Source organism: Cynocephalus volans, chromosome 2, assembly GCF_027409185.1.
Source record: "Cynocephalus volans isolate mCynVol1 chromosome 2, mCynVol1.pri, whole genome shotgun sequence".
NCBI classification, from domain to species: Eukaryota; Metazoa; Chordata; class Mammalia; order Dermoptera; family Cynocephalidae; genus Cynocephalus; species Cynocephalus volans.
The window spans coordinates 51,942,827-51,969,640 of NC_084461.1; the positions used below are offsets into that span (position 1 = coordinate 51,942,827).

The following is a 26,814-nucleotide window of genomic DNA, read 5'->3' on the forward strand; positions in this document are numbered from 1 at the left end:
GATTTTTCGCCCCACTCATGACATGGGTATTGGTGAAGGCAGAAATGGATGGCTTTGGGTGGTTTGACAGTGACTCATCAGCCTTCCCATTCTGCTGCGAAAGGGAAAGGGTGGGACCAAGTGGGAATGCATTCCAGAGATGATATACTCTTGCTTTAGATGATTTCTCATTTGTGCGATTTATAAAAAGAACAAAAATTTGCTAAACCAAAGAAGGGCTGCTAAAAGGCATATACTCTACTGAATAGCCACCTTGCCACATTTTCCCTAAAGTGGGCTAATAAAACTCTCTGATAGGATAGGCCACTGGTGGGGTTTTTTGTCACTTCCTAGTGATGATTCTTGTGATCACACTCCTCTGAACTATGAGAGACGGGATGCCAAAGTAGTAAGTGGTGTACAAAGCAAATACTGCTCTTACTCCTGCTGAACTAAGCAAAATGATTTATGAAGTTAAAGCTTGGGGCAGGGATTAGCCTGCACTCAGGGGAGAAATGAATGAGCACAGGGAGAAGGAACCCTAGGAACATTTGCCATTGGTCATTTTGTGAACACTTGAGTAGTCAAGTATATATCTTAGGGCTATATGTAATTTTACTTCATTCAATTGAGGTTTATTTATTTAAGGATAATGTGGTTCCAAGAAGTCTGTTTCCAGGGTCTATAGTTTGAAGCTCCTGTCACTTTAAAAGTTTGTACTGACTCTTGAAGACTCAACTGTCTGGCTAGTGTGGTTGTTGTCATTGTGATCAGTAAAGACTGCTTTGATTTGTGAGTGATTTATCCTGCTTACAACTACACAGAAAGGCAGTGGTTCGTGTTTTGGCTCCTATTTAGCTAGGGGAACTTGAGCTTCCTTCATTCTTTTAGAAAGCCAGACTAGGAAGCTGGCATCATGGCAGGAATGATTCGGGAAGTCAGGATAAAAATGTCAGAGTAATTTAGATTGACAGAATAACAAGATTATTTTTTTAATACAAATTGTGCTTTTAAATTATGACCCTATTTATATACCTTATTTAAAAGTTTGTTATTCATATTTCAAGAGACCAGTAGAAAGTTAATAAAACCTTTCATAAGTTGTTTTTATTTTGATTTCTCCAGTGACCTTAATTCCTCAATTTTATAGTTTTTTAAAAGCAAAATTTCACAATGCAGTTGAAATTCCCCCATAAAAGGAAATGTGGTTTTAGGCTTTACCCTGGTTACTTTTATACCCTCTGGGTGACTGAGGTTTTTTCTTTGAAATCAGAACTTCTCTGGAAAGCATCAAGTAAATGATTGTTTTCATGTGGGATAAAGTATTTCTCACTGAGCAAAAATATAGTAAAACTAGTCTGAGTTAACTTACATTTTAACAAATTGTTTAATGCTGACCAAAATTAGCACTTTGTAAGCATACTTTTTGATGTCTTATAACTGTCTTGTCATAATGAAGAATTTTGGCCAGTCCTCCCTCTTGGGAATACTGTATTTAAAGGTGTGGGGATTAAGCCCAAGGCCACATCAATGTTTTGTATTTAGGGCAATACTACTGCTTTTGTTAGTTATTAAGCCTTAACTCATAGAAGAAAGCCTCAGACCTATATCCAGATCTCGTTTACTCTTGCTTATACTCAGCTCTAAAATTTATGGTTATCTACTTTCCAAACTCCTAGAAGATTTTAACCAGCATTTTAGAAGAACCAGAGGGAATGCATCTATTAGGCAAAATGTCAGCAATGAGAAGGGGCACCTGACTTCAGCAAGGAAGGAGAGAGAAAGAGAGCAGAGACTGGGCACTTAGCCTGCAGGTCAGTGCAGAGCTCTTTGGCTGAATGGCCAATAACCCAGCTGAGTGAGGCTGTGAGGGCATTACTGGGAGGATATAGTATAATAAATTTGTTCATAATGATAATCTTGAGTCATCAAGCAAGTGTTAAGTTAGATTTTTGGGGGATACTGTTTAGGAAACTAGGGAAATGTTGATAAATTTTCAAAAGACTTTCATTAACCTGGTAAAATGAAATGCTGGTTTCAAGAATAAACCTTCCCTCAGTTATTCAGATTGAATCTTTTATTCTTTAAAATTATTGAAAGCCAAAGTTTTTGAGCATGTAGTACTACTCTTCAGTAAGGTCATGATCATGAAAATCGGATCCTCATTTAATCTGATTATGCTAGTTTAGTCTCCCCTTAAGTATCACCCTTTCATTTCTGATTTTCTCCTTTAAAAATTATATCATTAGTATGGCTCTCATGTTACACCAGGAAATCTCAATTTCATAGAAAGGTTTTATGTATTGGAGGCCTCCTCAAAAAGAATGTGAATATAATTTGCATATATTTATTTTTTTAAAAAAAACAGAAACAAAATTTGTTTCAGGAGAATCATCAAAGAGACTGAAGTGGATTTCCTTAGTTTCTTTAGAGAATATTTTAAGGCTAATATTTCTCCTGTTTAAGGAAATGCTGAATTTTAATACGTAAAAAAACAAATTTGTAAACTTATACTTGTCCTCCTAGTAGACCTGCAGAGCTTCCCCCAAAGGAAAAAAACTTTATTCTTAGAGTAACTGAAGATGTCCCCAGCTAGTTTGTAAGTGGTCCAGGTTGAGTTTGGAGTTGCTGGGGAATACAGCTGCCACAAGAAAAGATTCTTTGCTTTTTCAAATGAATTTCTTCCTGCTGTGCTTATGTATATAAACATAACTTTGATAGTGGAGTGAAGGATAAGGGAAAGAGGCACGGTACATATGTGTTTGATAGAGGTCGAAAGTATGGAAAGAATTTGAAAGAACAAATGTTAAGAGAGGGAGAGAGAAATCAAAGGGAAGAGCCAGTTAGACCAGTAAAACATACTGCTGTAGCTGACATTTATCCTGTCTTTATTCCTCTTCTACCATATTTTATAATCCTAACATTTATAGGTTTCTGAAGCAGGGAAATAAATTTCTGTTGGAGATTAGATCTTTTCCAATTTCTGACTACCTTTCTTCCTTAGAGAGAAGAGGCAAATTTATTTTAATCACAAGCACTAGGGTTCATACTCTGCAAGAGAAATTAGTTTGAACTGTGATGAAACATTTGCTGAGCTAATGTGTTTGATTTATAAATGTATGGCCATTTGCCTTTTCCTCGAAATTCCAAAGCCTGAAAACTAGCCATGTGTTCAGTTCTCAGGCAATTTTATTTTTGTTTTTAACTGTGGAATTTTCTTTGACCATATATACAACATATATTAATATATTGCAATTAAAGCAGCTTTTATAAACATAACAATTGTGATTGATTAAAGTGGCTCACATATCTTTGGATTGGTATCTTATGTTGCTGAGGTGCTGTATTCTTATCTGTACTTAATGTATATGTTATTTTAGTTTTATGGTTAAATAGAGTAGTAATCATATGTATATACATTAGGCCAGTTATTTCTCATTCATGTTTCCCCCCCACTTTAATTCTCATTAAAAACCTGCTCTATAATTACTCTTGTTTCATCATTTGATATCCTGTATTATGTGTGCTGTATTTAAATGTCCCCTATTCTCAAGAATGGGTAATAGAGTCTCTTTGAGCTTGGGTAAGTATATTTGCCCAAGTATGTGGATACTTGGATAAGTATTCCAATTGCCTCTAAATGACTTGGAAATATACTGAATGTACATTTTAAATACAATAAAATTAATTCCAGAAAAAAGTTCTCAAAAGTCCATTATAAACCAAAGAAAAAGTAGTTCGAGGCAGACTTTTTTTTTTTTTTTTTTTTTTTAAATGTGAGCATATATATATTTTGGCTGCTTTTGACTTGTTTAGAATCTAAAAATTTTAGTTTGAGGGTATATGAAGAGATCTACAGGGATGCCCTTAACCTAAATAAATGAGTAAATAACAGAGATCCCAAACTCTGAAATACTCTGCATAGTTTTGTACATATTTGGGGGGAACATCTCTTGCCCTTTTTCAGATTCTCCAGGGACATATGACCTCCTCTCCTCCCCCACACCCAGCCCCCCAAAACAAGAAGTTAAGGGGCCACTGATCTAGTCCTTTAGCTTTCTTTTGCAGGTGTGGAAATGAGGCCAGAGACTCGAGGTTAAATGGTTAACTAGTTAGTAGAGCTGGAATGAAAACTTAACTCTCTTTCCCAGGTCAGTTCTCATTGTGTTATACCAACATTCCTCAGACATATACTTTGATTCTGAAACCTAAGCCACAATGTACATAATTGCTACTTAATTAGCACTCTTTCACATTTGAAACCATTAGGGTTACATTTCTTGTTAAAAATGAACAGTCATCAAAAATTTAGTACAGGGATTCTGTTATCTGTTATTATTTTTTTTAAATCCTAAATCTTAGCAACAAGAGATCATTATTACTCATAAACAGCTTTATTTAACATTTATTTGGTATTGAAAGGAAAATTGTGGTTAGATATGTGGGCCAATAGCTGAATTTCTGTGATTTTTTCCTGTAATGTTATCAACACCAACATCTAACAGAAATGCTGTCCTAAGTTAAAATGGAATATGTCTGTTCATTTACATTATAAATACTTTGTTTTCAGAAGAAAAAAAGAAAAACAAATTGTTATTTACAGTAGTGTATAGTATTAGTGGCATTTTTGTGAGCTTTTGAAAAAGCAACACTTTTAATATTAGGGATATTATTATAATAAGAATTTAATTCTCAGTAACTATTCCTGCACATATGCTTCCTAGGTAAGGCACATAGATCATTGTTTTTAGATTTTGCTATCTTGCACCTTCTCACAATAGAGCAACCTGGTAGAGTTTTCAAATTTCATTTAACCTCTTAGTAAAAATAAAAATGTTACATTTCATTCATTAATTTTGTTTACTCACTTAATAAATATTAAATATGTATTATATGCCAGACACTGTTCTGGGTACTTTTGAATGCCACCAGGATCTTAATAGTCCTTCTTTCATATGGCCACAGGTCTTTTTTTTTGTACTTTGTAATAAATTCTAATGCAGCATTTGTACATTAGACCCTCTCAGGTCCTCCACCAAAAAGATATTTGAGCTGCAAAGAGATATTTGAACTTTGCTGCTCAAGTTTCAAGGACTTGGATATAAAATATTGAAAACACTTTTCTGGACCATTGTGGGTAAAGAAGGTGTGGTATTCTGGTTAATCAAATAGTAATAGATATTTCTAGTTGAGAGTATGTCAGATGAAATTTTGACTATAATTGTGGTGCACATAATAACAGCATTGATATGTTTTCTTTTATATTGTGTCATGAGAAGGTTGACTTTTTAACAACAGGATTACCTTTCCCAATACATAATTGGTTCTTTCATGGTAGATGAGGGAAGGGGAAGGATGTTGATGATGACACATCTCCTGCCTATAAGCCACACATGTCCAGGTGGGCTTAAACTCCTGGAGAAAAGTCACAAAACCCTCTCACCTGGCTCATGCTGATTTATAATTTCTAACTTTCAATTGAGCACATAGTTCTGTTTAGCAGCCTCACTGCTCATCTTGAACTGTTTTCTTTTTTATTTCCTACAGCTGCTGTTCTAGACCTTTTACTGCTGTTCTTCTTTCAAGTTCTAGTACAGAGTTCAATAGGAATCCCTTAACAATATAAATTCTTAGAGCTGTTACCATTCTGATGTGTTTTCTGAATCTCCAAAAGGGTGGTGTTCGGTGCAGCTTAATCCAAACTTATATGATCTTGGGAACTCCTCCGTCTTCTTCTAGCATACATAGAACACAGTTTGGGAAATGGGGGTCTGTACTCTGTTTCTCTTCTTTATTTTGAAATCCAACTCTGACCTGACTTCTTAAGTATCAACTTGTCCAATAATCCAGTGACTTCTCAGAACAGGAACCCTTGTGTTACTCATGGATGCTTCCCTGGAGGCTTGTACATTGCCTGTTTCCAAATAAGGGATTAGGGAAGTGGTTGTTGAGTGGTGTGGCCATTCTTGTTCATAATATGTAATAAATAGTAAGAGAAAGAATACAGCCTTATAGGTGGTGAAGGCAGAGTTAGATAATCCATTGATATTCCATTTTTAAGTGGGCTTTCTTTCATGTTTTTATATTATTCTATATATTTCTATATAGACATGCATTGCTTAATGAAGGGATACATTCTAAGAAATGCATTGTTAGGTGATTTTGTCATTGTGCACACATTATAGAACATACTTACAGAAACCTGGATGGTAAAGGCTATGTGTTATAGCCTATTGCTTGTACGTTACTAATGCATTGTGCTATGATGTTAAGATGGCTACAATGTCGCTAGGGGGATAGGAATTTTTCGGCTCAATTATAACTTTTTTGGGACCACCCTCATTGACTGAACTGTTGCTATGCAGTGCACGACTGTATTTTGTATAGATAAACCATACCTATGTTTATGCAACCTGAGATTATTTTATGGCTGTAGATTTTACCAGTTATGCAGAACACAACAAAAATATATTATGCCTTAAGAATCTCTAAATTATGTGGGCAAAAACTGAATGTTTACTTGCTTTTTATATTGAATTTCAAAGCTTTACAAAATTCCCCCAGTTGCCAATGACATATATGAGGCTGTAGCTATAGCAGTATTTGTCTTTTTTTCTCTCCCCTTTCCTGAGCCAAAGCTGTCAAATTATTTGAGATGACCTTTGCTTCAACCTTGTAGCAGCCAGAGCAGGTAGAAGGTCTTCTGCCATATGAATGAGTGGCACCTCTTATCTTGTCATGGACAGCTCTCCGTTACTGCTGCCTACCTCCATAATTTTTTAGAAATCATCTAATACCTATTCTCCTTATTTAATAGATGAAGAAAGAGGAGGGAACAAGATTAAGTAACTTGCCCATAGGACTAAAATTAGGTAATGGCTGAAATTAGAACTAGGAGCCCAGTCTCTCTCCACCCTGTCTTTGAGTTGTGTAGCCCATCTTTTTCTCTGGACTGTGGCTAAGCCATAAGATGGCCAAGCATCCAGTGGTTAAGGAGAGCCTGTTGCCAAAGCAGACTGGGCCAGTCAGTGTAGCAGAGTTGCACTGATGACCATCAGGATTTGCACTGCATATGTGTTATTATCAGGCTCCCCAAATATGTACTGGAAACCATTTATGTGTTACATTCTTTACTCAGGAAGACTTTGAACACTTTCAATTTTAGTGAAAGTACTTTTTTTTTCCTTATAAGTAATACACGTTCATTGCAGAAATTTTAGAAAAAACACTTCCCCCACACCAACTAAAATAAGGAAAATTTAAAAGATCACGTTTGATTACACTGCTCCAAGATCTGGATGGCAATGCCTTAGGAAGTTTTATCCACATTTGAACGGATGACCTGTCTCTTTGCTTCTCTTTTATCACTATGTGTTTAAGAAAAAGTATACCATCTAGCCAAGGTATAAATACATCCAGCTCACCATTCTTAAATAGATACACATGGGGCAGAGAGGATTTTCTTCTCAGCTGGATCTCTGTAGTCAGGGAAATAATGATAACTTATAGACCTGGCAGAGACTAGTGTTCCTTGGGATTCTTCTAAGAGTGCAGAAGCTCTCACTTCATGTTGCTTGTCAGGCCATAAATTGTTGAAAATAAAAAGCTGTGGTCACTTTTTCTTCCACAACAAGAATTGTAAGTCTCCTTACTGTTGCATCCAATTTTCAATTAGTCTTCCACCCAGTGACAAGATGGGCTTGAGCTGTAAAAATAATTTTACATACCTGACATGGTAGACGAACATTAGGAATAAAAGGGGGGTGTTTTATATTTTAGTACAGAGATCTTCAAAGGGAACAGTTAAACATTTCTTTTGCTAAAAGTTATTTTGAGGAGAAATTTTCTTCTGTTTGGAATCAAATCACATTTTAAGAATGTGCTGTGTAAAATGGGAAAAAAAGAAAAAAATGATGGCAGTTCTATTAATTTGGAAATATGAATATATTAGAATATGAATTACTACAACAACAAACCCTTGTCCAATACTGTAATAGAATGCCAGCATGCTCTTGCGAGCTTGGCATTTACAACAGCATGTTCACTCACACTAACAGGCTAGGGTTTTAGTACACATGTTGAAAATGTCAAGCTTCCCCAGAGCATGTGGCATTTCTATTATAGTAATGACGATAGCAGGCATTCCATAAAAGGAATTGTTGTGGTGGTTTTACATACATTGTCAGGTCTCATCCTTACAACAGCCCTGCAAGATAGGTAAATATTAGCCCTTTTTATAGATGAAAAAATCGAGGTGAAATTACTTGCCTTAAGTCATTTAGCTGAGACATGATGAAGCTTGAAGGAAGACTGATCTTGTTTTAGAAGGCTCTAATTCTCTCTAAAATCCTACCCCACCTTGTGCTATCTTGCATTATGTTGCCTCTGACTTTCTCATATTGAGTACCCTTTGCCTTAGGCAAACAATGTGTTACTAAAATAGTTGCCAATGTTTTTTTTCATTAATTGAATTGTTTCTATCACACAAAGAACCTGTTCTCAATTATAAGGAAATCCCACTGGATGTGGTAAAACAATCTCTTTGTAAAAGTAAATACTCTGTGATTAGTCATTTTAAAATTTTCATATTTAAATTTAGATTTTCAGCAAAGGTTTTACTTAAAATATAGGATGGTATAGCTGTATTAACAATTATGAAAGTAACAATTTTTGTTAGTATAAAATATTATTTTCATTTTTTTCTTAATGCTCAGACCAGTTTAAATATCCCCATACTTGACTTTTTAGAATGGGAACATTTAGGTTACATAATAAGCTAGAAATTGTACGCATTTTTTTGATCAGAAGTTGTATATTCTTCACTGTTCCATTTACTAAGTTTACTCAAATATATTTTGACTAGAAAAGCCTTGTTTAGGCTGTAATTCTCATCATCTAAGTCGGTGGTTCTCAAACTCTTGTCCCCAGACCAGCAGCCCCAGCATCACCTGGGATGAATCAGAAACTCTGGACATGTGGGGCCCAACAATCTGTATTATCATAAGCCTTCCAGGTGATTTTGATGCACATTCTAGTTTGAGAACCACCACCCATCTATATGTTCCACATGCCAAGAGTATGTGTGTGTTCCTTCATCTAACAAATTATTCTTGAGTACTTCCTCCAAGACAGTCCTCTGTGAAGGGGATGCCACAGACCTCTGCTGTCTCTGAGATTCTAGCTTAACTCAGAGTGTAAGAGAGGACTGGACTCTTAGAAAGAGTCTTTAGTTAGGTTAAAGTATCCTGGGCTTGGGGCCAAAGCATTTAGTTTCTTGCGACTCCTACAATGCAGGGCAGGCATTGCTTGGAGGAGCCTCATGAGTTCCTTCATTTGATGCAGTTTCAATGGCCTGGCCTATTCCAAGAGCTGTGCTGGATCCTTGGGCTACAGAGATGAAGGACTGTGCCCTGCCTCCGAGGGCCCTAACCCTTAGCAATGTTTACTGAAGTGTCTGGATCTACTAGTTTGCTTTGCTTCATCCTTTTAAGTCATTTATGTGTTGGTGTGGAAAGATTTTATTTGTGCCAGTTTATTACTTGGATTGTAGAAACCCCATGTTCTTTCCAGCCCTTCTGAAGCTTACTTAATCTAGTTTGTTTCACCACTGCCTCTCTGAGAGAACCTGTTTCTTTACCTGTAAAAGAATATGATTCCTACTTTGCAGGATGATTGTGAGAATTAAGTGGGTCGGAGCCTGGGCAAATGGGGTAAGGCATTAGGAATGGATTCGGGTCAAAATATGGGAGCTTATATTGGGGTAAGAGGTCAGGCCGAGCTCCAGGATGTGTGTGGAAGAATTTGGCTACCAAGGCCTGCATTCTCCCTTTCCAGGTCTGAGCACACTTTTCTCCTTACCGCTTGGTCCTGGTAAACAAAATTAGTCTGCAGTATTTCCCCTTTACCACTGCTTCTAAGGCAAACAGCTAACCATTTCCGAAGGTTGTTTTGCTGTGAGGAACAACAGGAAATAAACAGGGAAAAGGAGATTCCGTCTCCTCATTTAGACCCAGACCTTGGTAGGCAAGACAAAGGTGTGCAGAGATGCTAAGAGTTGGTGTTTGGGCACCAAAGGGCTCTAATAATCTTCATCTGCCCTTCAGAAGTTGTGGACCCAGGAGAGAGGCCAGAATGAGGAGGGAAAGGAAGAAGCACTGAACTACTGTGAGGGCAGTGGGGGCTGTGCAGGCGACAATGTATCCCCTAGAGGAAGGGCTGCCGGGCTGTACCCGCTTTTAAGACAGCGGACAGAAGGCTAGAGCTGCTTTACTTGTGTTAGAAAAGGTTGGCATCAGAGAGAGCAGCTTGAATTTGAAAGATCTGGATGAATAATTTACATTCCTAAGCAAATTGTGGAGTTACAGTTGTGGAAATAACTCAAATACTACCTAATTTTCTTATCACAACTCCTTCCCTGGCTGCCCACCTAGAATCTAAGGCTGAGCAATGATTGTTTCCCTCAAATATGCATGTTAACAATACAGAAATACATCCTGGAAAATTACTTGATGGTAATGGTGGTGGCAGTGGGGAGCCCTTATGTGTTTCAGGATTTGGGATGTCACAGAGCGATGTGACCTTTTTTTTTTTTAAAAAAAAATCCAACACCTTCCCTTTAAACTAGTGCTGCTTTTAGGTGCCCATTGCAGGTAGCCAAAACAGTGGGTAAGTATTTTATTTTCAAAAATAATTTAAAATAACTAATGCCACTCATTTCTAACACAGGTATTCTGATTATATGGATCTTTGTATGAAATGGTGCAAGAATCTACATTAACGAAAAAACAAAAGTGATACCAAGCAGAATGCTGCTGGGAACTTTTGGTTGGGCCCATCCAATGCATGCTCCGTAAATTTTTATGTTGTTTATATGGTGTGCTGTGGTTTACAGTCTGGCTTTTGCATTAATTTGCCATTGTCTTTTTTTCAAACATTAATGAAGTGTAGGAGTGATTCTCTTCCAAACAGGCATTTTTTAAGGTGGACAAAAATAAAGCTTTTCCTTTAAAAAATAATTTTTCAAAAAGATGGAAACTGCTTCATTAGTGATTGCCAGCAAAATCTCCTGATGTTTTTCTGTAAGCTGTTTAAGCTTAGTATTAGAAATTAGGGCTAGAGGATTTAATTAGCCAGCTCACAGGATGCAGTCTCTTTCATTTGGGATTTCCTTTTGAGAAAATTATGTAGTTGAAGAAAGTATATGATATTTTAGACAAGTTGGTCTTTGAATTGAGTTTATTGCCTTCATCTTACACCACCTTTATAGCGTCTGTACTGCTGATCTGGAAGACGTGCATGATTTGAATGAAAACTTTTTGTTTTTAACATTGATCATTATAATGTGGATTGTGTGCAATAGTTTGCAGAGTTAGGAAAGGTAAAAGTTTTTTGGGGGGCAATGATTAGCTCATCTATTTTACCAAAGACACATAATCAAGTATTAGTTACATTTAGCCAGTGTAGTAGTTTAGCCACAAATGAATATATTATTATGAGAGTGTAAAATGTTAACACTTTTGCATTTTTAGATGTAACTTTAAAATACAAAAAAAACCTCTCACAACCCTGGCCACCCTTTCAGCCATAACATTACATCGTCTTGGTTTCTGCCTTTAATTTCCCCAGGGGTTCTTTTTATTTAGGAAAAGGGTGAAAGATATATTTGTGTAAGTACTACACCAGTGCTTCTGTTAAATTCTTTTTCAAAAAAGAGTATGGTACTTGAGAGTCTCATGGACAGGGCACATATTTTTCTGAAAAAAATGTGCCTTGAAAGCAGTAGTGTGCATGTTTATTTCATGTCTGCCAGTTTATTTTAGCTTAGAAATTTTCTAATGCTTTGAGTTTATAATCATTTTTTAGTTAACTGACCACATATACACATATGTGCAAAATGGCTAACCTTCAGAAATTCTTTGTTTTTAAACAATCTGATGATATCATGGGTCTCCTTGTCCCCTTTAAAGTGCAACTAAAATTTAACCTTAGATATGAAAAGTCTTCAAGAAAAACTTATTTTGGTATGTCAATGAGGAATTAAATATTTGCTTTCTAGAAACCTTAATTAATCTTTGTTAATATGAAATTAATGCAAATGATTTGAATATGTATTCATGGGAAATTTGCCACGTCAGTGTTTCTTTACTGAGTCTTATTAACTATTGACCTACTAGAAGATTTGATTGCAAATGATGCCGCATCAAAGACAATTTGGAAATGAGGAGTTGTTTTTTCCATGTCTTGGCAGTTCCTTTCAATAGCAGTTCTTTAACTTTCTAGTCTCACTCTTAATTATGGAGAACCCCATAGTGATTTTGCTTATGAGGATTATCTGTTGATATTTACTGTTTGAAATTGAAACTGAGAAAAAGTTTTAAAATATATTCATTAAATAACTAATAAACTCATGTTTATTACGTAAATAACTGTATGAAAAAATAACTATAGTCCCCCAAACAAAAATATTTTAGTGAAAAGAGTGACATTGTTTTAAATTTTTCCAGACCTTTTCCAGATCTCTTCAATGTCTGTCTTAATAAAAGAGAGCTGCATTTTCCTATCTGCCTGTGTTCAGTCTATTACAATATCACACATTGTGTAGCCCCTGGAAAACCAAATGTACACTCATGAGAAAGATCTTGAAAGGTCGATAATGTCTAGGTATAATTTTGAAAAAATTTTGATCTTGTAGACCTCCTGAAAGGGAACTTGGGGACCTGTGGGAGTCCGGGAGTCCAAGGACCATGCTTTGAGAGTCATTACATTATAACACTTTAGAACTATAAATGGTTACTAGAAGAAATCTCTCTCCTCATATTTTCTTGTGTGTATGAAACTAAAATTCACAAAATTAACTACTGGTGAGTTGGCAGAACTTAATAGAAAAATGGGGAAAGAGAGCTAGGTTGAGCAAAGGTATAAAATGACTTAAGTTTTTCAGGTTTGCCCTCAAAAGCAATGATCCTTCTAGTGCCGTTCTACTCACCTCAAATGTTCTCAGTGATCCGTTTTGTTTTCCAAGCCACGGGTTAGAATGTTCCTCGCATCCTACCACTGCCAAGATTCCAGTAGCTTAGAAAAAGAAAGTGTTATGGATGAAGGTATTGTGTCTGTCACCCCTCCCCTGTTTCTACAGCTGGGAATGGAAGGAAAGGGAAATAAAATTTAATGAGCACTTTTACTGTGTGCCACGTGCTTTACATATGTTATTTCATTTTAATTCCCAAATGGAGATTGGAGGCTAGGATGTATGTCTAGCTACATTTTGCATAGGAATTAAAGCACCTGAGACTCAGAGAGGTTAAATAACATGTCCAAGGCACATAGCGTTTATGTTCAGAACCTGATCTGAACTAAATAGTCTCTCTATTCTCAAGTCCTTTACAATTCTGTGCCTTGGTTGTGCTTTGTTTTTCTTCAGTTGCTGCAGATTGAGAAGATAGATACTAATGTTTCATTGGGCTCTGTGAGGACATGATGATAAAACAGTTTGACTGTCCTGTGAGGTTTGCTCTTATGGAAGTAACTATTTCACAGATTATATTTTGTCAAGTCAAATAAATACATGTTTTTAAGAAAAACTTTATATAATTTCTTCAGTTTCAGTTCTTTGAAAATAAAACAGTACATTTATCCATGTTTTACTGTAGAGTGCAGGATTGCGCCTTTTTGTGTCTTACTACTGTTATATAAAAGCAGCTTAACTATCCCAGGGGGAGAGTCTGCATGCAGTCCCTCACACAGCTGATCATAATGATTTGTGAGAACTCCAGAAAGGCAACATTCATTCTCAGGAACATTGTTTTGTTTCTAGGTCACCCAGTACCTAAGAGATAAAATCAGCTAGGGGATGGGGGTAGGGGTGGGGGTGGGGGGACGATGTTATATAGCCCTCTAGGGATTGTTGAGGGAGTAATACTCTCCTTGCTTCTTCTGTGGGTGCTCTGATATGATTTAGGACCTACAGAGAGTGAGTTGGTGGAGTTTCAAAGAACATTTCTCAAATTAGGTCAAAATATACCACTCTACAATCCTGAAGTAAGGCCATAAAGCTTGGTGGACTTCTTACATACTGACTCAGTATTGCATAGTCTTAAAAAATAAATGTCAGCTGTCCTTTATATGTGTGTATGTCATTTTCCTGTATTCAAGATAAAGTCTCTCACCTCTAGCACCACCACCTAAAAGGTAAGAGGAAACCCTCTCCCCCCAAACCAAATAGACTTCTGGGTATTAAATAGCTGCCACAAAGCTAGTCAAATTTGAGGTGCAGCTGACCTGAGGGCAAAGAAATTTTATATAAAAAAGGCTAGCAGTGTAGAAGAGGAGTCATCGTGATAGGTGGTGGTAGAGAAAAGCAACAAAAAAAGCCCACTTTAAAAATACTGCCACCTGCAGTTATCTGTTGTATGGAATACTTTCCCACTCGCTAATATCCTAAATGATCAGCTGATTAGGTTGGCAGGGTAGAACTTAATAACAGAAATTTTTCTGTCAAAAATGATTGGAATCTTTAAAGGTTTGGGTACTTGAAAGAAAATCTAGAGTTACTTGGAAAATGAACATTTATGAAATACCTTAATCTTTGATGATTTAAGACTGATGAAGTGTTACTCTATGAGACATATGTGTCTATTTGTTCCCTTACGTATCTCTTAGATTAAATTGTTTTGGAGGTCACAATATTTTATAGTTTGCTTTTTAAAAAACTTTACAATAGTAAATGTTTAATGTAACAAAATTGCATAATTTGTGGGATTTTTTCCCCTCGGCATGATTGTATATTAAGATTAAATATACTTCTTTCTGACCTGTACTATACAACTCACCCGACTAAAGAAGATCATTTTTGCAAAAACTATTTGAGGGTTTCATCAGTTTTCCTAAGGGTCTCTTCTCTAATAGTTAAATCAGACTCTCTTGAAGCACCTATTATGTTATCTCCTTGTAGACTCTTTAAATACTAACTAATCTAACTCTTTTGGATCCTCAATTGTCTTGGCTTTGCCTGTGATTAGAAGAGTTCTCCAATATCACTTTTGTGAAGAGACAAAGACTTTGGCTTTCCTCATGGGAAAATAGCCATTAAAAAAATTTTAAAACATTTATTTACTCTGTATTCTTTCTTTAATTGTGGTTTCTCAGAAAAATTTCTTGCTTAAAAGAGATAAAGGGTACTGGAATACCCATTCTGAAACAGGAATAATATTTGTAGAAGAAAACCGAAGGATAACATATGACAATTCTCAAAATTCCTTACTGTGAAGCAATAGTAGTAACTTGTTTTTAGGGAATGTTCTTTTTTAATTGATTCATTTGGTAGAAATTATTGCAACACTTTTCTCCTTCTGCTAAGTGCTGCTGAATATGAATTATCAAGATGAAATTATATTACTCTGAAAGATTTCTTGTGAGTAGTTTTTCTTTTGACTCTGGACTGGGTAGCCTCTATGGGGGAGACAGTAAGTGAGGTTTAGATGTTCCATGTGTGAACTCTTGGCATCATCTAGCTGTCACTTTCGAATCACATCTCTGCAATTGCATGTGCAACACCCCTCCCAGAGTCCTCAAATGGTAAAGATGCTTCTCTTTGTGAGTGGAAGTCAACTCGGAGAAGCGGTGGCCAGCTCAGTGAATTTTATTAAAGTAGCATAGATAGTAGAAGACTGAGAGACAGCCACAAGCTTTATTGTATAGCATTCAGGTTTCTGTCAAACACCTTCAATCCTAAGGTAAATCTTAGTCCTGGAGGTTTCCAAAGGGATCCCCTTCTTATTGCCTTCAGTCTTATCCCTGGCTAGTGAATATGGCTTTCAGAGAGAGAGGTGGAACCCAATGGATGATTCCCCTCCCCCACCCCCACTTGCAGGGTAATCTTCCTGTGCATTTAGGGAATAGGAGTGTGGAGGATTTGTCTTCTTGCCAAGCAGGCCAGGACTGATTGGTGGGCATTGGTGGGGGAGGCAGTTTTCACTTGGCTGTGAGCTATAGCTAGAGCTGTCCAAAGGGAAATGGCTGCCCAGGCGGGGTGAGCATCTGATCTCTGGACCATTATAGGCAATGACTATCACTGTTGGAGCTTGTGGAGGATTCCTGTGTGGTTCTAAGTTTAAGGTACAAGGCCTCTAAGGCCCTTTCCCACTTTGGTGATTTTGTATCCCATGTGTGAGTGTGTGTTGTGCGTGTGTTTAACAACCTGGCGTCTGTACCAGCTTTCCTCTGTTTGATATGGAAGAAAATAATTATTATGAGTTAGACTATGGTGTGTATGAGATTTGGTGGGCTTGGCAGTTAAACCAACAGTTATTGCTCATAGACATTATAGTATTGGGGTATATGTTATGCATGCTACAGAAAGGATTAGTAAATTAAAAAATTTCTCTAGTCAAGGTTTGTGAAAGGAACTCCTCCAGAGTTGCAGTGTATGTTGGAGCAGGCTGGTGGCTGCCTGGAATAAAAGTGGAGGGAAGGGGGAGGTTTTTTGTTTGTTTGTTTCTTTGCTTTTGTTTTGTTTTGGTTTTTTTTTTTTGAGAAGAAAGCTGAGCTAGCTGACTATATTTGCAAAAAGGAAAAGAAAACCACCGATCCTACTAATCCTAGGGGATTTTTGTCTTGTATATTGCAAATTCAGAGTAGAGTAATGATGGCTTATTAGTGCTATGATCTAACAACTTTCTATGGGTATGGTGGTGGTGTACTGCAATAAGTGTTTTCATGTGGCTGGGTAAAGTACTTCACCATGTCTGTTGAATACCATTTTTTTTTTCCTGTAAGGTATGGTGGTGGTTGTTAGTGGCCTGAGTGCTTTTACTTGAAGATAAAAGATGTCAGTTTTTTTCTTACTACTGTCAAGTACCTCACATTTCAAAGAGTTAGAACATTTCATAGTAGAAGCTAAACTCTCCCTTTCTTTTACACAGGTTTCCACTTGAGCGGCACAGTAACAGAACCTGCAATACAATCGGAGCCAGAAACTGTTTGCAACGTGGCCATCAGCTTTGACCGTTGCAAGATTACCTCAGTGACCTGCAGCTGTGGAAACAAGGACATATTTTATTGTGCCCATGTTGTGGCACTGTCTTTATACCGCATCCGCAAGCCAGATCAGGTCAAACTGCATCTTCCCATTTCAGAGACTCTCTTTCAAATGAATAGAGACCAACTACAAAAGTTTGTACAGTATTTGATCACAGTGCACCACACAGAAGTGTTGCCAACTGCTCAAAAATTAGCAGATGAAATTCTTTCCCAAAATTCAGAAATCAACCAAGTTCATGGTGAGTATAGACACTGATTTCATAAGTTTCTTCTTTGGACACTTTTTTGTTTATAAATTCAATTCTTTTACATAAAATGAATTAAATGTGAAATAGGTCATCAGCATTGCTTATAGTAGTTGAAAGAGATTTTTGAATTTAGTTTTGAATCCTAAAACATTTCTTTTGAAGTGTTTCACGCTAGATGGGAAGCCTTTTATGCTCAGAAAAACCTCTCATGTTAAAGTTTGGTTCTTATAACTTCCTTTTTACATTTAGTAACATTTCACCAAATACCAGATATTAGTTATGCAAAATACTTAATGTCATTAAATTCACCAGTGTCAGTAAACTGATTTGTGCATATTTAGGATTTTTTTCTTTTACTTTTAAAATTTATTTTCCAATGTAAGAAAGTTCCTGATAGGATGCCTCATATTATGTAAATGAATTATTTTAAGAAAAATATTACACCTGGTTTAGAGAGAGTTTGGGATATGAATATTTTGTATAAAAAAAATCACAAAAAGGGTTTCTTTTAAATCTTCCATACATTGAAAATGTTATCTCATTTATTTGTAAACATATTTATCAAGTATTTATTTTGTGCATTGCAAATATATCAACTCACAAGAATATATGTGCTAATTTTTAGAAATATACTCACCACTTATTTCATATAGTACATTAATATGGGATAAGTAGTATTGTCAATATAGGTTGCTTTTGCTTTTAAAATATTTAGACTTACTTTTTTAAATATTTAAAAATATATTGAAGAAAGTAATGAAGTCTTGACTAAGCAGCTCAGGGACCTAACATTGTTAGGTTTTTTTAGTTACATTGATTTGAGATGTAGGAGAATCACTCAACCCTACTCTTCTAGGTTTTCTTCATAGTCATTACTTGATATAGCAAAGAAAAATGTTTAAAGCAAGCAGTGTGAGATTATTTTTTAGAAAACTTTAAGCAGTGTGAGATTATTTTTTAGAAAAGTGCATAAAATATTTTTTAGAAAAGTGCAGATTAACAAATAAAGCAAATCACCAAAAAGGCCAAGAAATAGATGGTTCTCAGCACTTGAGAGGGCTCCACTGTCCCCTCACTGTCATAAGCTCCTTTGTCTTTCCCTTGGTAACCACTGCCTAATTTTCACAGTAATCATTTCCTTGGAGGTTTGTGTTTTTTTTGTTGTTTTTGACATCATTAAACACTAGTTTAGTTTTATCTGTTTTTAAACTTTATGTAAATGGAATCGTACAGTATAATTTTCATATATTTGACTTCTTTCACTCAAAATCTATGTCTGTAAGATTTACCCATATTGTTTCATGTTCCTGTAGTTAATTCATTTTCATTGATCTGGAACAGCACTCTCCAATAGAGATACAATGTAAGCCACATGTATAATTTAAAATATTCTAATAGCCACTTTTAAAAAAGTAAAAAGAAATAAGTAAAATTAATTTTAACAGTATGTTTTCTTTAGCTCAATATATCCAGATATTGATTCAACATATTCATATTAATAAATATCACAATATTCACAAATATTGATTCAATAAAAATATTGATATATTTTACTTTTTTTTCATGTTAAGTCTGATGTCTGGTATCTGTACAAACTTATAGCACATCTCACACATACTGTAGCCACACTGCAAGTGCTCAGTTGCCACATGTGGTGAGTGGCTACTATGTTGAATAGCACAGCTCTAGAGAGTATCCCAGGTATGAGAATACCACTATTTATTTGTCCATTCCACTGTTGATGGGCCTTGTTTTGAATAGAGCTGTTGTGAACATTCTTTTGCATGTCTCCTGGTGCTGTCAGATACTTTTAACATGGTTTTTATGTCAGGGGATCATCTCGTGCTCCCCATATCAGGGTCAGCTTTATTAAAGCAGCTATCATAAGGAGTGTAAAGCATTTTGTGTGGTAGAGTCTGCCAATGTTAAATAACAGGAGTGTAGACAACTCTGCCAAAGAAGTACCTTCAACCTACCAAAAGCACATGTATCCAAGGACTTCTCAAGTAGGCTTCTGCTCTGTGATATCATCTGTCTCAAATCTTGCTGTCTTGTGAAAATTCAGGCCAGCTAAATCTCATCCCAGGGATTTCTCAGGAGCCTGTCTGTGGCATTTTATTAAATTGTTTAGTGAGGCAGAAGAATAGGATATACCATTTCTTCAAGCTTTTATGTATTCTTTTTTCTTTTTTACTCCTTTTTAAAAAAGTTAATATAATCCATTAGGGCCACTTTGTTCTCTTAGTTTTAGTTTAACCAAAGGTCCACATCAATAATCAGTTGCTTGTTCTGCATTTGCGGTGCTTGTTTTGAAGGATAGCAGCCCCCAGAGTTTGTTTTCTAAAAGATTTTTTAATCCATTTCTATGTTGAAATAGTAGGACTAATGAAACAATGTAAACTAAATTTGGGTATGAGAATGTGTTCACATGATGTATTTCTTTAAGAGTTTCTATAATTAGAAGGGTATGATAGCTAAGGAAATATCAAGGACAGAATGCAAGTTAGCTTTTTTAGACTCAATGTGATTTTCAAATAACTCCTGTATGAGAACAGCTTTAACCAGAGCAGTGAACTTGAGCAGTTTATCCCGCCAGCTTTCTCTCCACTTAATTTATCATCAGATTTGCTCCTAGCCTGGAAATGGGCCAATTACATGAGCTGCCTTCCTGCCTTCCGTTCTACTGTGACAAGTGGTAAAAAAGAAGAGAGGTAGGAAGCAGGCCATGACCTTAAGTGATGAAATGGGAAATCTGCTCCCTGGAGGGTCTTATTTTAACTGTTAGATTAATGACTTAGTAGGGAGTGGGATTAAAAATGTTTTGCAGTTAAATTTGACTACATGGTCCCACCTGTTCCCAAGTATTTGTATATAAAGCATTCTTTTTGTTTAATATGTTTTTAAAGCAGTACTTTTTCATATGATTTTATGAGTTTATTTTTCCTTTGAGAAAAATACTTGAACAAGAACATTGGGAGGATTTAATTTTCCTCTAAGGAAAAGCATCACTTTTAGCTTGCTAAATAAATAGGGTTAAGAAAGGATCGAGGCTTGGTTATTTTAGTATCATAAAGATGAGGTTTAGCTTATCCAAATCCTTTTTGGAAGAAATACATAGTATAATTTATAAGTAAATACAAAATATGTTAACAGTGGGTTTTTCCCCTTTTCCTTATGAACTTATCCTAATGCTTCTTAAAGTTTTGTTAGTTGCTTTTCTTTAATATTTTGAAATATTTTATTTTATCTTATTTAATTTAATTTTTTTTTTTTTTTGGTCTTTTTTTTTGTGACCGGTAAGGGGATCGCAACCCTTGGCTTGGTGTCGTCCGCATCGCGCTCAGCCAGTGAGCGCACCAGCCATCCCTATATAGGATCCAAACCGGCGGCGGGAGCGCCGCTGCACTCCCAGCGCCGCACTCTCCCGAGTGCGCCATGGGGTCGGCCCTGAAATATTTTATTTTTAAAGAATTTTATCCTGAGGAATTAAAAGTTTTTCAAGTCTATTTCATGCACACTGTGTTCCTCATAATTCTCTTGCAAGCTAAATATTGTAAATTTATAATTGCAGTAGTTTGTAGATGAAGGTATGAAGGAGAATGGGTTAGTGACTTACCCAAGGTCACAGATTCAGTGAAGGTTCTCAGCATATAGACTTGTCAGTAGACCTCTTTATGTTTCATTGTGCTTTCATAAAATTTCACACATAATTTTAATTAGATTATAAAATTAACCACCGTATGCTAGAAGTGGCTAAAAGATACTTAATGCTAATGGCCCCCCAAGGAGATTGCTGGTTGTAGTTGTGTTTTTTAAGCAAAATTGCTTGTTCTTGGTTTTATATCCTAATTAAACTTTCTAGCATCTGTATTCTTAAAAAAGAAGCTGGTGTCTTTGCTAAGTACTTATGTAGAGATTTATTGATTTCTGAGTACTAACCCACTCTCTTAGTTAATTCAACTTGGCCTTTTCTGATCCTTTATGCTTCCAATTAAAGGAGACATATTGTAGATTGGTAAATTGTGGTATACAGACAGAACGTTGAAATTTGGAGGCCTAGAGTCCAGTGTTGTCTCTGCTATACATTACCTTTGTGACCTTGAGTGGGACTCATTTTTTCTGTTACTTAAAATGCTCATAATCTTTTCTAATAGTGTTAGAAGAATTTTAATGATATGATATATACATGTATAATAAAAATAAAAAAGATAACTGAACTCAACTCTTGTTGGGCTATCTACTACAAGTACTCATAGTTAAGAAGAAGAGAACAGAAACCAGTTGAGGGATTGGTAATATTAGAGTTGGAAGTCAGCTTGCCTTCCCCTGACTTTCTGACACCTATTTCCTCTCATGCTTTTTCTTTTCCTGACTTCACTGTGGGCTAGCCTGTACTGGGAAGACTGCAACAAAGAGGGATAGACTGAGGGGAAACTGGCACTGGACCTGACCTGGAATAGAGGAAAAGGGGGAGCGGGGGCATGTACACGTGTGTGCGTGTGCGTGTGTGTCATTTCAGTAACCCTTTCACTCCCAGGGTCTGGGCCAATCCCAAAAGTAGGCTAGAGTCCTCTCTCACTTCCCTGCCAATGTGCGCAGAGATACCATCTCAGTCAGCCACATGCAGAAGGGTACTTATTCACATGTCAGATAAGGGTTGGCATATGACATGTACGATCTCTTTCAACTCTTAACTCTGTGTCTTTGGCGATGGTATATCTACAAAGACATAGGTGGCACCTAAGATCCATACTGCAAGGGTGTGCATGTGTATGTCGTTCTTCCATTTCATTTTGTTTGAGCAGGGTTCTTACAAAAGCAAGACCATGAATTCCATTCATGCCTGCCTGTCCTGCTTAACTCAGCCTCCAAATGCCTCTGTGTTCCAGCCATCTAATATGTTGGTCTGTTCAAGCTCTCCCAGGTATTAGCAAGCAAACCAGCAAATCTATTCAGCAGTCCCATCTTCACTGCATAGCTCTAAATTTTCATTTGATTCTAAGCTTCATCAGGACTGAAACTCTATGACCTGTGTGTCTTGGTAGCTTCCCAAACAAAGCACTATGCTTAAGATGTCATAAGCGCTCATATTTGTTGAACCAAATGTAGCACTGTCATTTTTCATTCTGTTTTGTTCTTAGTAGGAACTTGGAGATTTATTCTTTAAGGACATGTACATGTACAGGTTCCAAATCTACCAGTGAGTAACAGTTGGAGTCATCTGATGGACGTCACATCTCTCTCACTTTTATTTCCCTATGAATGGTTGTGTTCATTGTAATTGGGCTTTCATTAGCAACCAGGTTTTGCAAGTATGCTAGGGAGATAATTTGATTATTACTAACATATCCTTTCTATTGAAGAGCATTCTCGTGTTGACAGTTGGTGAAACAAAGGTATGATCTGCTGGTAGTCAATATAATTAGTAGGTACCTTTTATAGAAGATAATTAAAGTTGTTTTAAAATGCAGTAGGGAAAAACTTAAAGAAAATTTAAAAAATAAAAGCACATTTTGGAAAAAATTATAGTATTATAGAAGTATATGAAGATAAAATGGCAAGTCCCTGTTGGCTCCTCACTCCCAACAGCTCCCTTAGTCTCTAACAGCACCCTTATTATCCTAAGGCAACCACTGTTGACAGCAGGGGTTATATTCTTTGAGACATTATTTTTCACAAACATGCACAGAAAGGTGCATATGCATGCATATGTAATTTTAAAATATATACAATTTTAAAAATATTTTTCTGCAGGTTGCTTTTTTCTCTCAGTGTATCATGATTATCTTATTATGTTAGTACAAATAGGTCTCTTACTGTTTTAAATGTTATGTAGTATTCCATAGTATGGATATATTTCACTATTAACCTACTGAATGACCTTGAGGAGGTTGTTTCCATTTTTTCCCTACTATATGCAATGCTGCTGTGGCCATCCTTTGTGTGTGTGAATTTGTGCAAGTATTTTTGAATAGTAGAGTTTTAGTAGTAGAAATGCCAGAACAAATGATATATGTATTTTGAATTTTGTAGTTACTGCAGATTTCCTTCTGAAAATTACCAATTTTACCCTTAAGGTTATAACTAAAACTTGACGTTTTCATAATATGGTTTAAATATATTTTCAAAAAGTATTAATGGAATCTATGATCATGTACACGTGATATTACTTTTTTTCCTTCACACGGAAGGTTTTTACATTTTACTTTAGTAAAAGAGGTATTATTAGAACTTATGTCTCTTAATTTGGAGGAACCATGGATCTCTAGCCCATGAGGCATTTGCTAGGGTAATGCAGAGACAGCCATGTTACTTTTAGCCCAATACCCTTGATTCTCTCTCTCTTTTCATCTCCAAATCTTGCCTTCCATCACACCCTTTAGTCATATCTGACACTACCCCAGCCCTCATAATTAACAAAGGATTACTACCATCTACGATCAGTTTCCTCGCCCATCTCTCCCTCCTTAAACTGACCTCTGAATCTGTCCATGTTAGCTAGATGAGCTTATTATTCCTGTTTCCCCCACAAATGGGTTTCTCATACCTCCCACTATAAGACTATTCAGTGTTTAAAAGTTCCTGCTTTGAAGTTAGATAGCCTAAATTAGAATACAGCCTCCTTTGCTTTCCAGCTTTGTTACCAGTGGCAAGTATCTGAAGTGCTTCAGGCCTCAGTTTTCTTATTTGTAAAATGTGGGCAATCAGAGTGCTTATATCACAAGATCAGGAGGGTTAAAGGAGTAAATACGAGTTGCTATTAACACCATCATTGTGATGTGGCAGTTGACATGAGTCTTCAAGAGCAGTGGTAAACAGTTGAGGAAAATATTTGTGAACCAGTTTTTTAAAAAGACTTTTAAAATAATCTAAGCAAGCCATTATTAAAGGTTGCAAACAATAGTAGATCTCTTTTAATAAATCTGAAGAGTTAGATGATTTAAAAATAAGACTTTCTGAGAACTTTGCATTTAATTATTTATATTCGTGTACCAATTTATTAGATGAATAATGGAAAATGACTTTTACACTGTTTATACTCTGCATTTTTTAATGAGTTTTGGAGAATGTACAAATACTTTATTGTTTTTTATTCATATAAAATACATGATTATTTCTATACATGAATAAGTATACTATTGAACTCCTGAAGTAAATTAAATGATAATAAGAGATGAGTGATAAGGTTAGAAGAGAGAAAAATAGTAGAGGGGAGGGGCCATAAACCCTGACTGGTCTGTTTGAGTTCCCTGAGATATATGCTGATGTCAGTGCTGCTTATTTACTTCCTTTGCATTTAGCTCGAAGGAAGGTGGTTTGTTGGGGGAGTGGAACCTGGTGTATGCCAGGGTTTTACCTCAGTTATTATCCCCCACAATACAGAAAGCAGGTTGTCCTCTAACACCTCCTGGAGAGGACTCCATACTGTATCATGGCAGTAGAATTACACGGACGGACCATTGAGGATAGAAGTTGATGAAAGATCTGGCTGTTCTAACTACAGTGAAATTGTACATTGAAGTGAAGGCATTAGTCAGTCATCACATTGAAATGAGAATTTAATGAAGGATAAAATTTAAATCTTTTCTAAAGGATGTGTTTATTCAGTGCACATTATTTTTCAGTGGTCTTAGTAGTTTTTTCCCTCCCTGCTCTAAAGAGTTTTTTTTGAGTCTGAATCACTAGTTTTCTGTCTTGCCTTTTCCCTCTTAATACCAATGGTTGACTTCAAGATTTTGCCTTCAGCTTGTAAGCCAGTTGTACCGATGCCTTTGTAAGCCACAGACTTGATGTTTCGAAGCTTTAACAACAGGCACTAACACTGTTAAGAGATGACGTTCTTCTATAGGTAGACAGTGTAGTGTAGACATTTGCTGTCTGAATAGACTGAATTTGACAATTTAATTTTAACAGAAAGGATACTACTACATAAATATAAAGCATTATTCAGACAACATTGTTACTGAAGCAGTTAGGTCACAGTTAAGATGAAGGTGTTAACTAAGTAGGCTGAAGTGTTTTCATTCCTTCTTGTTTGGAATTTGTTTTCCAGCAGAATACGAAAAGAAACCAAAACTATGGGCATATCCATGTACCAAACATAGCATAAGCCAGTTGTGAATGTGTCTTCATAGTTCAGTCTAAAATTTGCAGGATGATTAGGTGTTGTCTAATGCTTACAGGTGATTGTTTCCATGGTGTGAGACAGATATCTCATTCAGTGTGTCAAGTATGCTTCATTCAATACACTGGAGAGGTGTCTGTCTGATGCCTCAGGAACTTGAATACTTTTCATTATTAAGATCCAGAATGTGCCATCACGCTTAGCATTCTCTCCAAATAAAGAATCCTTCCCTCCCCTTCCTCCCCCCATTTTTATCCCCGTTAAAGATCCTGGTTCAATAGGTCTGAAATGGTGCCTAGGCATCTATTTTTCACAGTATGCCTCAGGAACTTTCAGATGCTCTTAATTTTGGGGAGTTTTAATGTTGGGATAAATCAAAACTAAATCAGAACCAAATCAAGCAGTAGACATGCAAAGCCAAAGACTTAGATGGTGGTTCTTCATGTCCATGAATTCGCCTTTACTCTCCTTCTGTGGTGTTACATTACCAAGGTAGGAGGGTAAAATCAGACTCACACATCTCTGTCTGGGAATGAGAGACAGTTAAGCTGTTTTACTTTTTTATGAACATATAATTTTACTTTCCCTGAGGGCTTGGAAGTTTGAAGAATTAAGCTTCAGTAATAAAATGCCCACAAAGATTAACTGCATAGTTGTAAATATTATTTAGCATTTACAATTGTAAATATAAATAAGGGTAAAAAACATGATAGAACATTTTCATGGACCACGTATTTTTTAATTTTTTAGTTTTATTATCAACAAATTCTTGTTACATATCATTTTTCTTTAAGTCCTTTACCTGACCTATCACTCCCCAAACCTCCTCCCTCCCTCCTCCTCATCTTTAGTATCCTTAGGTTTGTTCTCTCCTTCTGAAAGTTCACCGTATTGTTGTGGTTCCTTCCTTCCTTCCTTCCTTCCTTCCTTCCTTCCTTCCTTCCTTCCTTCCTTCCTTCCTTCCTTCCTTCCTTCCTTCCTCCCTCCCTCCCTCCCTCCCTCCCTCCCTCCCTCCCTCCCTCCCTCCCTTTCCCTTTCCCTTTCCCTTTCCCTTTCCCTTTCCCTTTCCCTTTCCCTTTCCCTTTCCCTTTCCCTTTCCTTTCCTCTTCCTTTCTTCCTTTCTTCCTTTCCCCCTCCCAGTTATGAGTGAGAACATGTGGTATTTCCCTTTTCTTGTCTGGCTTATTTCACTTAATTTTCTACAGACTCATCCATGTTGCTGCATATGACAGAATGTCATTCTTTTTTTATGGCTAAGTAGTATTCCATTGTGTATATATACCACATTTTCCTTATCCAGCCATCCATCGATGGACACTTATGTTGGTTCCATATTTTGGCTATTGTAAATAGAGCTGTATGAACATGGGAGTGCAGGTATCCCTTCAACATGATGATTTCCGTTCCTTTGGATATATACCCAGT

The 26,814-nt window shown here is 36.4% G+C and overlaps 1 protein-coding gene across 1 annotated transcript in view; it reads left to right on the top strand.

Annotated features, from left to right (window-relative positions):
* Positions 1–26,814, top strand: part of ZSWIM6 (zinc finger SWIM-type containing 6) — a 211,800-nt gene that overhangs the window by 109,379 nt on the left and 75,607 nt on the right. Inside the window, exon 2 of the mRNA XM_063086876.1 lies at positions 16,899–17,255. Coding sequence (XP_062942946.1) covers positions 16,899–17,255 — 357 coding nt within the window. The remainder of the gene's footprint in view (positions 1–16,898; positions 17,256–26,814) is intronic.